General features: G+C 43.7%; 1 protein-coding gene across 1 annotated transcript in view; it reads right to left on the reverse strand.

Moving 5' to 3' along the window:
• Positions 1-6,823, reverse strand: part of LOC147019359 (interleukin-1 receptor accessory protein-like 1) — a 70,990-nt gene extending 64,167 nt beyond the window's left edge. Inside the window, exon 1 of the mRNA XM_085899805.1 lies at positions 6,782-6,823. Coding sequence (XP_085755931.1) covers positions 6,782-6,808 — 27 coding nt within the window. The 5' untranslated portion in view covers positions 6,809-6,823. The remainder of the gene's footprint in view (positions 1-6,781) is intronic.
• Positions 6,824-15,440: the final 8,617 nt, after the last annotated feature.

The following is a 15,440-nucleotide window of genomic DNA, read 5'->3' on the forward strand; positions in this document are numbered from 1 at the left end:
TCTCTCTCTCTCTCTCTCTCTCTCTCTCTCTCTCTCTGCAGACAACTGGTAGGTTTATAAGTTTTGAGGATTTGTGTTGAAAGCCTGGTGTTTGTTGCTTTAATGGTTATGGTGGTGGGCTTGGGATCCTAGGATCCTGAGTTCAAATCTCACTCGGCTGTTGAATTAATACCAGGTGGGGTTGACTCTGCCTGTCATCCTTCCGAGGTCGGCAAAATGAGTGCCAGCATGCTGGTATCCTGTGTCGGAGTGACGACCCGTCCAGGATTGTGCCCAATAGCCGAGGAGACTGCTTAGGCAGCAGCAACGCTCTGCACGTAGTATGGTCCCAATGGATGGATGGGTTTGTGTTGTATTGAACCTGTGGAGCGTCTGTGCCTTCCCTACAATGTGATGGTTCGTTTTGGTATGCATTACAATGGGGGAAATACATGGTGTTTAAAGAGCTAAAATCCATGGATTATTTATCCACCTTGGGTTCCCTCTGGTGATGTCTCTAAAGTAGTGGATGCACGCTGCAAGAAAGGAATTTTTTTGTTGTTGTTGCAAATATTGTCCAGATGTGGTGCAACTTCAAAAGGAGCACAATGATGGGTGCATTCCTCAAATCATGACTCCTTCCCAACCCAATCAAATGGTGGTTGAAGTCATAGGATTTCGACCTGTTGGAACAGGCTAGGATTGTGATGGGACATGCCAACGACTCAAGATAAAGCCAAATTGTCATTTTTCCGATTTAAGCATTTAAGGAATGTTGTTGTTCTTCTTCCGGCTGCTCCCGTTAGGGGTCGCCACAGCAGAACATCCGTTATGATCCGCATACTGATTTGGCACAGGTTTTACACCGGATGCCCTTCCTGACGCAACCCTGGTCGCCTCTTACGACACAGGGATAAGGATTGGGTTTCGCCATGATTCCGGGCTGCCCTACACCCTCTCATAGCGCGGCCCAGCGCAGAGCTCCCGTCCTCAAGCGATCCTCCAACCCAAGCCTCCGAGTAGCCGGATTACAAGCGCACGCCACTACGCCTGGTTAAGCATTTAAGGAATGGTGTCATTAAAAGGACGAAGAACTTCTACTATTTTACCAAAATTTATCTCAAATTCCGCTGCTCTCACCCAGAGTTGGAGCCGTGCAGTCACAAATGGAAGGCAGTATTCATTATATCCGATATGCAAATTTTACTGAAATAGACCAGCTCTGCTGACGTTCTCGTTTTTGGAAATCACATTATCCCAAATGACCTGAAAGCATGAATGTGTACACCCTTCCAGCCATCCTTCTTAAATGAGAGGAAGGAGGGGGAGGGTGCTGCTGGTTTGACAGCTACGAGTACAATGCGAACACATTGCCAGAACATAGTGTAAGAAGAAGATCCCAGTTGTTGTTCATCCCACAATGATCCCAATAGAGACTTACAGACAGTTGCATGACAAGAACTAGGACGGCACTCGGAAGAGCGCATACATCCGCCAGGCTGAACAGTTTCCGTTCTGTATCCCACCGATAGGTTGGATCTGCATCTGGACCTGAACCAAAATCGAATCGGCTTGTTATAGTCACCGAACAAACTCATCCACCAAGTTTTGTCAGAACTCAAACACAACTTTTTGAGATATCGTGCTATATATCGTTTTTGGCCCCATCGCTCAATGGTGAAGAATCACTTTTTGAAAAATCCTATTCGGATCGGGATCTTCACAAAAATCAAATCATTTCTTCCTCGTCACACATTCAACATGTCCACCAAGTTTTGTCCGAATCTGTCCTTAAAATTTTAAGATTTCCTGTTCAGAGAGAGAGAGAGAGAGAGAGACAGAGACAGAGAGAGAGAGAGAGAGAGAGAGAGAGAGAGAGAGAGAGAGAGAGAGAGAGAGAGAGAGAGAGAGAGAGAGAGAGAGAGAGAGAGAGAGAGAGAGAGAGAGAGAGAGAGAGAGAGAGAGAGAGAGAGAGAGAGAGAGAGAGAGAGAGAGAGAGAGAGAGGGAGAGAGAGAGAGAGAGAGAGAGAGAGAGAGAGAGAAGAGAGAGGAGAGAGAGAGAGAGAGAGAGAGAGACAGACAAACAAACAGATAGGGAGAAAACATATCCTGTCGACCCTCGGAGGTGGAGGTAATTAGAGGTGAGCTACGTAGGTGTTCAAAGTTCTTCAAACAAGAAATTCACAACAGCACAAAATACACCAAAATAATCCACACGGTATTTTACAACTACAACTATGATTCGCTAAACAAAACGAAAAAGAAGAAGAAGGAAAAAAGAAAACGCATTAATATTTTTTCTTAGTAAGAAAATATCATCGGCGTGTTTTGGACGCCGCTCGTAAAACTCCCAACCATTGCTTGCTTTATTTCAAGCACTGCAACATGTGTTTGAAGAAAATAGCTTTTGGCGAAAAAAAAATTAAAAACAAAATCCTAGAAAGCAGCTGAACAATTTGCAGACAGGAAAGTAATCAAATGCAGATAAGACAAGCTAGATCGCAGAGAAAAACAAAAATAACGTTTTCCAAGCTCGGAGCTCAACTGACAGCCTTGTCCGTCACAAAACACATTCACAAATTAAAAATAAAAAAATGAAAAAAAAAATTACAAAATCCGAAATTAGTGATCATTTGAAACTTTTTCCAAAAGAGTTCATGGGTCTGTGTGTCCACTACCGGTCCAAAGTTTTAGAACACCCCCATTTTTCAGTTTTTAATGAAATGTAAGCAGTTCAAGTCCAGTGAATAACCTGAAATGGTACAAAGCCAAGCGGTAAACTGCCAGAGGTTAAAAAAAAGTTTAAGTTACTAAAAACTGAAAAATAATGTAAATTTGAGAGTTGTTAAAAAAGGCCCTTTTCAGAGAACAAGTAATGGGTTAGCAACTGCAGCTGTTCTGCAGCAATGGAAGTAAATTAAGCCTTGAAAGTTGATGCAAACAATTCCTACAGGTGTCCCAAATTTTGTTGATTAGTTACAAACCCTCTGTCTGTATAAAAGTAGTGTTGGAACAGATTCTGTTGCTGCACCCTCTGAAGCATTATATGGACAATATTGCACTGCAGGAAGTAGTATATTGCTATCATAATGGAGAGAAAAAGACAATTAACAAAGGAAGACACACAGACCATTATAACCCTTAAAAGTGTAGGTCTTTCCTTTGGAGAAATTGCAAAGTAAGCCAAGGTGTCAGTGATTACAGTTTCCTACACATTCAAAAGACACTTGGAAACTGGAGGAAACTCTGACATGAAGAGGTCTGGCAGACCCAAAGACACAACATAATCAGAAGACAAGTTTCTGAGAGTCAACAGCTTGTGTGATCGGCGGCTCACAGGACAGCAGCTTCAAGCACAGCTCAACACTGGTCGAAGTAAAGGCCCGGTCACACCTTGACGTTTTAGCCAGCGATGGCAACGTATTAAAATGTATCTAAAACGCTGGCTTACGTTGAACTTTTGATGTTTTTTTTTTTAAAGATTCGGACGTATTCATAGCGACTTGGTCTTATGTATAACGCATTGGTAACGGACACAGAACGTTTCGTTGTGTTATAGATAACTTATACCAACGAATGCTGAACCTGTTGTCGGCCTACACAACCGATGCCCAACGATAGTCTAACTTAGGCATAGCGCGTTGCACGCATCACCGACGATGTCGTGACGTAGCCTATTAAAAGGCTGACGCACAACGATTCGAATCATAACTGCCGTAGAAATGGAAGTGTCTACATCGCGGTCACACCTTGGCGATCTTGCCAGCGTATGCCGACCTAAGAAAAATGTGTCTAACACGTTGGGGCACGTCAAATACGGTATGAGTAAGTTTGGTATACGTGAGTAGAACGCTAAAGTACGCTATCATACGTCGTAGTAAGTAGAGTACGTCAAGAAATTTTAAACATGTTCAAAATTTTACGACGTACTCGGCGTATGACACACGTTCCGCATGCGATGGGGATAAGTTGTACACACGATATGTGGACGCTTACACACGTCCACAAAGGCTACTTATTAGCTACTCATAAGTCGAAACACGTCGCGGTAATGTCTTTTACGCGAAACTTATTTCTAACTTATGTTTGACGTGCTTTGAACCAATTCTTTACGTAGTCCCAACACACATCGACGTATGTAGACGTATGCCAATGACGTCTTCCGGTCGACAAAAAAAATAAATTAACGTGTTTCTAGCTTACAACTGCCAAAAAAGACGTGTTCCCAGCGGTTTTGGGAATTGGTATATAAAAATGCTGTTCATAAAAGGGGAACCCAACAGTGTTCGAGTCCTTTTTGAGTCGATGTCCATGTCAGCAGTATCAGTATCAGTATCAGTATCAGTATCAGTATTAGTATTAGTATTAGTATTAGTTTGTTCATGTTGGCAGTAGTAGGTGAGTGTGAGGGGGAGGGTGTGGGTTATGATGGATCGTCCTTGCGTTTAACGATTTAACGACTTCAATGATAAACTCAACGATTTAAATGGCTGCATCTCCACTATTGAAAGTAGACGTTTGCGCCCAACAATTGGATTTTTTTTTTTACACTCAACGACTTTTAAACGGTACCACTCAGCTATTTTCATTGTTTACAATGAACGATTTAAATTGCTGTCACTCGCCTTTGTTTTTTGACGCTGGGGTTTTGAAATTTGAAGCGTTTCTTCTGAACGTGTTAAAACGCTCAAACTCGACTATTTTAAATAGACGCTGCCGATGGACAATTGGAATCATAGCCAAGCCAGACATCGAAGTGTGAACATCCTCGTCATGCCCAAGAAAAGTTTGAAGAATGCTGCAAATAAGTGTCCTGGCCGTGGCCGTGGACGCTGACGCAAGGACGATCCATTATACCGACGTCTTTCAGTCTATGAGTAACTTAAAAGTAACGTCTGTCGATGTGTGGCAACGATCGCGTAACGTGCCAACAACACGTTAATCATAGGTTAGAAATAAGTTTCGGGTACGCTAAACATTACCTCGGCGTGTCTCAACTTATGATTAACTTACAAGTAGCATGTGTTGACGTCTGTCAACGATCGCAGACCGTGCATACAACTTGTGGCCAGCGTAGCGTAACGTGTGAGTCATACGCCGGCATACGTCGTGAAATTTCAAGCATGAAAAAATTTGAGGACAACCAAAAAGTACAACGTTTAAAGCCAGCGTACAACGACGTATGGCAGTGTTTTTCAGCGTGCTCTCAATGTTATCAAAACTTACCCATAACGTATTCAACGTGTGCCAGCGTTTTAGAAAAAAAATTCAAAAATCGGCATACGTTGGCTAAAACGTCAAGGTGTGACCGGGCCTTAAGGAAGTCTCAGTTTCAACTGTGAAGAGAAGACTTCGAGCTGCAGGTTTGACAGGTCGAGTGGCAGTAAGAGAGCCATTGCTAAGATGGCAAAATAAGAAAAAGAGGCTTACCTGGGACATGAACCACCGCCAGTGGACGACTGAAAACTGGAAAAAGGTCTTATGGACCGATTAATCAAAATTTGAAATCTTCGGTTCATCACGCAGGGTTTTTTACGCCATCGAGTCGGCGAAAGGATGGTTTCTCAGTGTGTGACACCAACTGTCAAACATGGAGGAGGAAGCGTGATGATCTGGGGCTCTGTTGCTGGATTCAGAGTCGGCGACTTGCACAGAGTGACTGTCACCCTGAACCAAAAGGGCTACCACAGCATTTTACAGCACCATGTAATACCCTTTGGTCTACACCTAGTTGGTCAGGGGTTCATCCTACAGCAAGATAACGACCCAAAACATACCTCCAGGCTACGTCAGAACTACCTTAGAAGAAAAGAACAAGACGGTAGGCTTAAAATCATGGATGTCCAGCACAGTCTCCTGACTTGAACCCCATCGAGCTGGTTTGGGATGAACTGGACAGAAGGGTGAAAAACCAAAGCAACCGACAAGTGCAACACATTTGTGGGAACTTCTGCAACAGTGTTGGGAAGAACTTTCCGAACAATATTTGATTTCCATTGTAGAAAGAATGCCACGAGTATGTTCGGCTGTTATATCTGCAAAAGGTGGCTACTTTGATGAGTCAAAAATTTAGATTAAATTTTATTCAACAAAACGATTCCATGATTTCTTTTTTATCCGCAATTCTTTATTTGTTCTATGCTTTAATTTCAGAGTACATTGAAACATTAAACTGCTTAAATTTCAGTAAAAACTGGAAAAATGGGGGTGTTCTAAAACTCTGGACCGGTAGTGTACATTCATTTTTTGCATTTTGTTACACACAAAGACAAGGTGTCCGTTAGATAGCGATAAACTTCACTGCACAGCTTTCATGTGCCCCCCCCAACCCCCCCAAGACATTTTGGTTTTGGTGAATGTTTTTGCAGATATGCACATGAACATAAAGATTGGAGATTACAGCTGCAGACAGTGTTTTGTTGAACACAAACTGAGCTGGGAGGATAACACAGCTGGATACAGAGTGGGGTTCAACACCACAGTCACCACCACAAAGATGATATTATTTGAAATTTCCACCGCTCACACATCGCCGTTACTTGAGGATCCAGCTATAGCTCCGACTAAGTCTAACAAAGGTCTATTCTCATTGTTAAAGTAAAAGCTGGAACTCTTGCCACTTTATACAGGTTGACAAGGATGATCCCAGTGAACTGGTACAAAAGGTTAAAAAAATGCACTTTTCTGTAACACTGCAGTACAACCAATCATGTAGGAATTTGTCACGGTGAGGGAAAGATGACCTGAGCCTGCGCGATTCCGCAAGAGTTTGGCAATAAAATGTGGAATTGTCCCTGCTCACCAGATCGACTGAATCCAAGGATGGCATATCCTGGAGCGCACATCGTATTGGCCAGGATACATGCTGCAACACCTGGTCTGGCACACACTTTGTGGTCCACAACAGTAGAGGGGTTCATATTTACAAGGAACTTTGATGCAGGAATAGGCCATTTGGCCCACCGTGTATGTGGCAACTCAACACTACATTTATTCAATATATTCGTCCATGTACCCAATTTTACTCGGGTCGAGAAGTGGGGAGAAAAGCATGGCAGGCACAAGGATATCAACAACTACGATCAAATTTCATGAAATAAATATATATACGCACACGCACACGCACACACACACACACACACACACACACACACACACACACACACACACACACACACACACACACACACACACACACACACACACACACACACACACACACACACACACACACACACACACACACACCTCCTGATTGTTGTGGTGAGCATCGCCACGGATTATGTCTCACACGGTAAAACTGCATAATCTGCAACGAACAACCGTCTGACACCGACGATTGTTCCTGCTAATGCAAAACATTCAAGCAGAAGTTATGTGATGTGATCAGCGGGAAAATCGAAACATGTGGAGTGTGACGAGCACTTCCCCGATCTCCATTGGACGCAGTCCGACAACAAAGCGTCACCTCAACTTAAAGAAAATCAGAGGAAAATTATTGAAGCTATGATCAAAAAAGGTGTTTTTTTTATTAATTAGGTCACAATCTGAAAAAAGTAGGTCAAGGACACAAATCAAATATCAGGGCAGGTATGCTATGATGGTGCAAGAACATGTTAGAAGGCCAAGTAGTCTTTCAGATCCCGCAATGGGAAAATTGAGCGACAACAAAAAAAAAAAGTTTTCGTTCCGGACCGCCATTTGACCTTGACCTTTAACCCGGAAGGGCACGATGTAAATCAAGCATAAATGCAACTTTCTCGGGGTTATCTAAAAAGGTTATTACAATTTCATTCCGATCAGACAAACCTGAGTCGAATTATGGTGAAACATGTTAAAATGTATATAATTGGGTCACATGACCTTAAAATTAGGTCGTGAAATTGCGCCTCTCCTGTATCACTGGAATGTGCATTGTGTTTGTGTAGAAGCATGGAACCCCATTGTGCATTGTCTGTCTGTCTGTGTGGCTGGGAAGAAGCCACACCTTGCACCGCCTCGGTCGACGATGGCACTACGAGACCTGGGCACAGCCAATGGGCGCCGCCTGGAGATAAGGTGGGCCAATAGGGAGGCAAAACTCTTCCAGCCTCGACAGTAATTGCGGGAGCGTGACTGAGATAACCCCAACATTGCTGCCAGGGCAGAAGAAGCTGCTCATCTACAATGCCACACCTCTCCACGGCTGATTAAAAAAAACCCAGACCAAAGGGCAGATCGAGGATTAGCACATCAGGGATTCAATACAAGCATCTGGCAGGACGAGAGCAAGATGGTGTCCAGAGGGCCGGTGAAGACTGTGTTCCAGCAAGGTTCTGAGCACGGAACGGGCCCGGCCAGCGTGGAGATTTCCCAGATGCGTTGGCCACGACAGTGATTTATGCTACCTTTCCCTTGCTTTCCGTACTTCTACCTTGTTCCCTTTGAAGGCACGGAGTATCAACAAGCACCCCTTGTCCTTTTCAGGGTCGACTTACTGACTCGCACCTCACGCTGCTTCCTCTGACCCACACGCAATCACCATCTGCACCTCTCCCTACAGGTCGCATCACACAACCTACTCTCCTCTTCTTTATTCTCCTCCCTGCTCTTTTGTTGAGACAAACATAAGCCTGCCAGCTTGCATCCAGTGACAGAGAAGCCACAAACACACCTCATACTCCTTTCTCGTCTCTCCATCCCTCTTCCTTATGGGTTAGGAAATCTTCATTGGCTTCAGTGGTCTGCACTTTTTTGAGCTCCTTCTTGGTCCTCCGTTTCGTTACCTCATTTCCCTAGAAATGGCCGAGGCACACGTGTTGTAAAACGGCGACGGAATGATTGAATAAGACTGGGCTTGTGCTCGGAGTAAGAGCTTTTCTTCCGTGACGCTGCTTGTAAACACGCGCTTATTGCTAGCAATACAAACTGTTTCTCAAACCGTCCGATTGTCAGTTTACATTGGATAAACCATAGTGTGCGAGTACTATTCAAGAGTTCAACTCCACCGTTTTGTTCTGGTCAACCATTCCACTTAAGGTACTGCTCGGCCATTTGATGAATCACAGTGGAGCGTTGAGAGCACAGTGCGCTACCTGGGGGGGTTTAATTCGCTGTAAAGGTAAAGTGGATCTCGACGCTGGACCCTGCCTGAATTAAATACCTTGGACGGCATTTGTGGTTGCCAGCAACCCGCCACACCGCAGAATTATCCACGGTTCGTTGCCTTACAGGATAGTCGGCCAGACAGTGGGTTTGAGAACTCCCCTCCTGATCCCCTCCTGATCCATGCTACATATTGTTTTTGGCCCCCATCTCTCAAAGGTGAAGAATGACTTTAAAAAAAATTGAAGGATTCTCGTATCCGGATCTTCACCACAATCAAATCAATTTGTCTTCATCACACACCCAACCTGCCCACCAGGTTTCGTCTGAATCCGTCAATAACTTTTTGAGATATCCTGTTCACAGACAGACAGACAGACAGACAGACATGGGGTGAAAACATAACCTCCATCCACCTTAGGTGGCAGAGGTAATTAAGATGTAACTGGAGGGTTAAGTGGAATGCAATTCCTGATTCAGTGGAACATATCGGGTCGAATAACTTTTTGAAATATCTTGATATATATATATATATATATATATATATATATATATATATATATATATATATATATATATATATATATATATATATATATATATATATATATATATATATATATATATATATTGTTGTTGGCCCTATCTCTCAATGGTGAAGAATCACTTAAGAAATTAAATAATTATCATATCCAGATTCGGATTCGGATGTTTACCAAAATCTGATCAGTTCGTCCTTGTCACACACCCAACATGTCCACCAAACTCCATCCATTCGACGATGTAGATTGTTTCAGAAGTCAAGGATGAGAGAGACAACGTGATAATTTTTTGACCAAGTTATAATTAAAAATATTGTCATCCGAGCTCTCAAAGTTTGGGCGGTCGTATGATTTTTATGTCAAAATTCGCAATTTTCTATGTTTTTGACCTTGTGACCTTGGGACGAAAATGAAAAATCGGACAATGACAAGTTTTAGATAATTCATTTTGCTATTCAAATACCGAAGAACCCATTCCATTCAGTCAATTCCCGAGGAGAAGATAGATTTTTAATCTGACTACCCCCTAAAAATGGCTATTTTTGGGGAGTGGCTCCGTCCACAATGGGCGTAGCCACGCCCTCATCCAGTAAAACACAACTAGACATTGATATCGAACACATAACCAAGTTTCATCAAGATCGGATCAAAGCCCACGGAGTTATGCTCTGGACAGACAGACACACAGACAGACAAGCCGGTAGGCGGACATGAGTAGTCACCTACCCAATAGAACCTGATGCGATGGGCCTGTTCGATAGGGAATGACCTGAGGATTAAGCACAAGAAAATTCATGATTCTAGCTTCAAGGGTTAATGCTGCAGATTGTTTTTTCGTTAAAATACCCCCACATTTAGAGGTTTTTCGGCCGTTGCTGGGCAACGGAGGGGTCCATATCAACGGTTCTTTCTCACACATAACTAGGACATACCATGAACCTCCCATACCAGTTTCATGTATATCTGACTCATAGTTTCTGAGATATAACGAACTTCGTATTTTTATTGTTTTCGACCAGGGTTCATTCAAAGTCTATCTTCTCCGACAGTTTGCATAAGGATCCGGCTGGAAATTTTTGACAATATGGCTGAATGTACTGCCCACAGTCGCCTGTGGCCCAATTTTTGATTTTCGAAAAAATAATTTTTTTAATGATTTTTCAAATATTTCAAAGTCCCGTTGCAAGGCATCGGTGGTGTCCATAGCAACGGTTCTCATTTGCACACAACAAGGTCATGGTATGAACCTACCCACCAAGTTTCATCGAAATCGCCATTGTATTAACGGAGCACTGGACCAAGCAGACAGACAGACATACAGACAAACATATGGACAGAAATACTGATAATAAGGGTAGATCAAAAAAAAAAAATTTCGACTGGATTGACTACCCAACACACAGCCATAACTAACATAGTGGTCACTCTGGCTGGCGCTCGTGAACCAATAACATCCCACGATAAGCTATCTTAACACGGATATACACCTTAACATGGACTTCACCAAAGTTGGTGCACCCCCATGGGGAGGGGGGGAAATGCAGTCACTACAACCTCCATCGTGTGATGGTTAGTCCTTCTGTCAAGTTTGGTTGAGACTGGATAAGTAATGACTGAATGTATCATGACAAAAAAAGAGACAGACAGACAGACAGACAGACAGACAGACAGACAGACAGACAGACAGACACCAAATTGCGTGTTTTAGTATGATGATAGATGTTCGGACTTGGTTTACCATTGCTTTCTTCCAAGCAGTGTCTATACTAGATGGGCGATCCTAACCATTGTTCGCCATCACAGAATCCTCTGCCAACCATCAAGACAATGCAGCCATTACTCCAATATGTGCCAGCTGCTTGCACGACCATGCACTACCTGCTCCCGTGGCTTCATGCAACCCTGATTGGGACGCTCAATTGGGGTAATACACCTTGACCAAAGGTGGATGGTGGAAAACAAACACAAACACTACAAACAAGCACACAAACATCACAAGGAGGAAGAAAACAAACAAACAAACAAAAAAATCCCCCTTCATCATCCAAATTGTTCATTCAAACGTGTGAGGGTGTAGATCGAGAGAAGAAAGGGGAAAGGAGGGGTGGTTGTTGTCACAGACATTGCACACGTCATGGAACAAAGAAGAAAAGACAAACAAAATCGTTTTACCTTTTCATTGCTACAGACGAGTTAAAAAGTGAAGACAAGTTCGTGTTCCAGGAGAAAACAACACAAACAAGTCTCAAAAGCCAAAGAGCCAGAAGAAGCCGACGACTCAACATGTATCCCTGATATTATCTATCGTACACGATGACAATGCACAACGGTCGCGATAAAAACAAAAGTATTCCTGTTGTTGAAAAAAAACAAAAAACAAAAGGTGCTCTTGCAATCAATTTAGTTTTCCTTTGTAACCAGAACAATGAGAGAATCAGCAGTTACAAGGAAAGGAAAAAAAAATCCAAAGTTGCGGGTCTGATTTCATTCCTCGCGCCTTCATGGCTCGACGATCGATTTGGGCATTGGCGGGGTGCAGGTTGCAGGTTGTCTGATATCCTGGAAGGAAATTCATCAAGCATTCTCTGGACAGCAACAAATAACATTTACAATCAATTATAGTCGCCTGATTTACACAGTTAACACCATGAACTGGACACACAGGTACCCAGAATTCCTGACAGCACCTCTTGGGCTATCTTCTCAATGATGTCGTGAGGCTTTTACTTTCAGCACACCATGACGTGGTTATATATTTTCCAACAACATACCTCTGAACTTTCCAACCACCAAAGCATTGTTTACCTCCACCACCGGATGTGGAACGAGGTTATTACGTTTTCACCCCTCTCTGTTTGTTTCTCTTTTCGTTTGCAGGATATTTCAAAAAAGTTGAGGACGGATTCAGACGAAACTTTGTGGACACGTTGGGTGTGTGATTCGGAAGAAGCGATTTGATTTTGCTGAAGATCCGAATCCGGATCTGGATATGATAATTATTTAATTTTTAGAGTGATTCTTCACCATAGAGAGATAGGGCCAAATACGATGTAGTACTGTACAGCATGATATTTCAAAAATGTATTGGGCCCGACATGTTCTCGTGGATCAGGCATTACATGGCCGAGGTATGCGCTCCACCAAATACCCTTCTGGTTTCTCTGTTATTATTTATGAGCAAATACAACCCGTTGCTTTGCTGATGGATGGATAGATAGATAGATAGATAGATAGATAGATAGATAGATAGATAGATAGATAGATAGATAGATAGATAGATAGATAGATAGAGAGAGAGAGAGAGAGAGAGAGAGAGAGAGAGAGAGAGAGAGAGAGACAAAGAGAGAGAGAGAGAGAGAGAGAGAGAGAGAGAGAGAGAGAGAGAGAGAGAGAGAGATGAGGAAAAGGGGAATGGCGAGGAAAGAGAGGAGGGGTGGGAACGAGGAGGATGGGGAAGAGAGAGGAGGGGGAGGGGTTTGGGAGGAGCCAAGCATGAGGGGAGGGACTTCCAGACTTGGGTTTGGTGGAGGAATTTAAGCAGGAAGGGGTGGAAGGGTTATTGACTTGTAGTGGAAATTGTGGAGAAAGGGAGAGGTGGGGGGTGGGTGGGTGATACAGGATTGAACGAAATGGAGTACGTTAAAAAAGCAAGTTAATATAGCAAGCAGAGACTGCCTGGAGATGATCCATGTGGTGGGGGTGGAGAGGGGGAGGGGTTTTTTGAGGGGTTAAGTATGAAGGGATGGGGAGGGAAGGGAAGGGTGATAAAACGTGCCAAAACAGCAACATTTTCATTTTAACCACCGGGTTCTACATAAAACGGGGCGGGAACATTTAAAACCCACACTATCTACCTGGCAAAGGCCTGCCTGCGTACATGCATGCTCGTACATGCAGCGTCCTTTGCATCTCTCCCGTTGGCATTAAATTCAAAACTAAATCATCAGTCCTTAACAATCCCCTCGACAGAGGGGAGGGGTGGGAGGGAGAGGGAGAGAGGGAAGTGAGGGGTGGGGGGGGATTCCAGCAGATGTGACGTGCAGTTTTACGTTCATCCGAGAGACGGAACACAAATTAATGAATCACCCTGCCTGTAAAACACAGGTATGACAGTTTATAGCCGGATCGGAATTCAAACCTAGGCGAGACAGCTTTGTGTGAGCATGCATACCTCTTTGGCTACCCTGCCGTGATGTGGTGATTCATTGCTTTGTAACAAATGAAAACATTTTTTACTCATTGTAATCACCTAATTTATTTTGCCTTCGTAACTACGGATATGTCGCCATGGAGAACCATGCCGTGGTATCACCATGGAAGCTTGTAGAGATTGAAGCTTGAAGGGCGCTCCGCCAAAACAGTTAAAGAAATTAAAAAAAAACGAATCGTTTAATTTTTTTTTTACATGTATCTATTTATGTCGAAGTGACGGGTCGTATAATGGAGGATCGTACAAAAAGGGGAAACGTCGTGGAAAATAAAATTTCACATTTTCAGCAAGCCAATCACCGCCTGTTGCACCGCAGAACAACACGTGCCCAATGCAGGTGAGTGGCCCCGGAACATTGTCCAAGTCTATCTATATAGAGTATTCAGTGACTGTGAATATTGTAGAGTGCTCGCCAAGTGGCTTAAGCACTCAAGGAAGTACTCCAACAAACTGGTTGCTCAGGAACGGCTGGCTTGACTAGCAATTAGCGATCACCAATTGCTCATAACACCATGCACCCAGAGATGCCCAGAATGTCAAGCAACGTCCAAATTGGACAAATGAACACTTTTTTAGCTATTGGAACTGCTGCTGAGGTCAATTGAGAACCTTAAATTATTGAAATTCGGATCAGATCAATTGATTCTCGAGGTTATGACATGTGAGGAAATTAAATAATGCCACAAACGCTGGCATGCATATATATATATATATATATATATATATATATATATATATATATATATATATTTATATTGTTGTGGTTGACGAAATTCACAAACCACCATTCAGGTCCCTTAGGTGAGATATCTCTGTAAGTATATGTGTAGTTAGGCCCAAACCCGTTGTTTCGAGGGAATAAATGTCATTCAGTCGGGCTGCGACTCTTCAGGATAGCCGTTTTTCTTTTACTATCTTTATTTTGGACCAGCCGCCATTACTACCACCACCAACCACAACGCCGCTTCACAACAACAACCACCAACCACAACGCCGCTTCACAACAACAACCACCAACCACAACGCCGCTTCACAACAACAGCCACGACCTTTACCGTCACAACTCGCCACCATCGCATCACCGTCATTCCCACGCCACTTGTGGGCGCCGATGCTGGACTCGTGCGGGGCGCGCACCGAGCAGTGTGTTCAGAGACATCACAGACTTTCCGAAGAAAAACGGATCAAAAACGACTCACGCCCACTTCTGTTCCGTCCTATCGGCGAGCTGGGGCGATTTGGCCCCGCCTCCAGGGCGTTGGAGTGAGGACGCTATATGCAAATTCATGGATCAAAAAGCATTCACGCCCACTTTTCCTCGGTCCAATGGGGAGCCAGTTAGAGAGGTGAAGGGTCGGAGGCAGAGGGTCAAAGGTGAAGGAGCGAAGCCATGGGGCTTATATAAACGGCTGCGTTAGTCAGTAAAGAAGAGTTGAGAGTGGTGCGTTGGAACGAGTTGTCGGTGGAGCTGGGAAGAAGAGTCAGAGTTCGGAGGGGAGAAGTTGAGAGTGGTGCGTTGGAACGAGTTGTCGGTGGAGCTGGGAAGAAGAGTCAGGGTTCGGAGGGGAGAAGTTGAGAGTGGTGCGTTGGAACGAGTTGTCGGTGGGGCTGGGAAGAAGAGTCAG

The sequence above is a fragment of the Eptatretus burgeri genome, chromosome 10 (assembly GCF_056783735.1).
Source record: "Eptatretus burgeri isolate ZD-2024b chromosome 10, Ebu_testis_v1, whole genome shotgun sequence".
Taxonomy (NCBI): domain Eukaryota; kingdom Metazoa; phylum Chordata; class Myxini; order Myxiniformes; family Myxinidae; genus Eptatretus; species Eptatretus burgeri.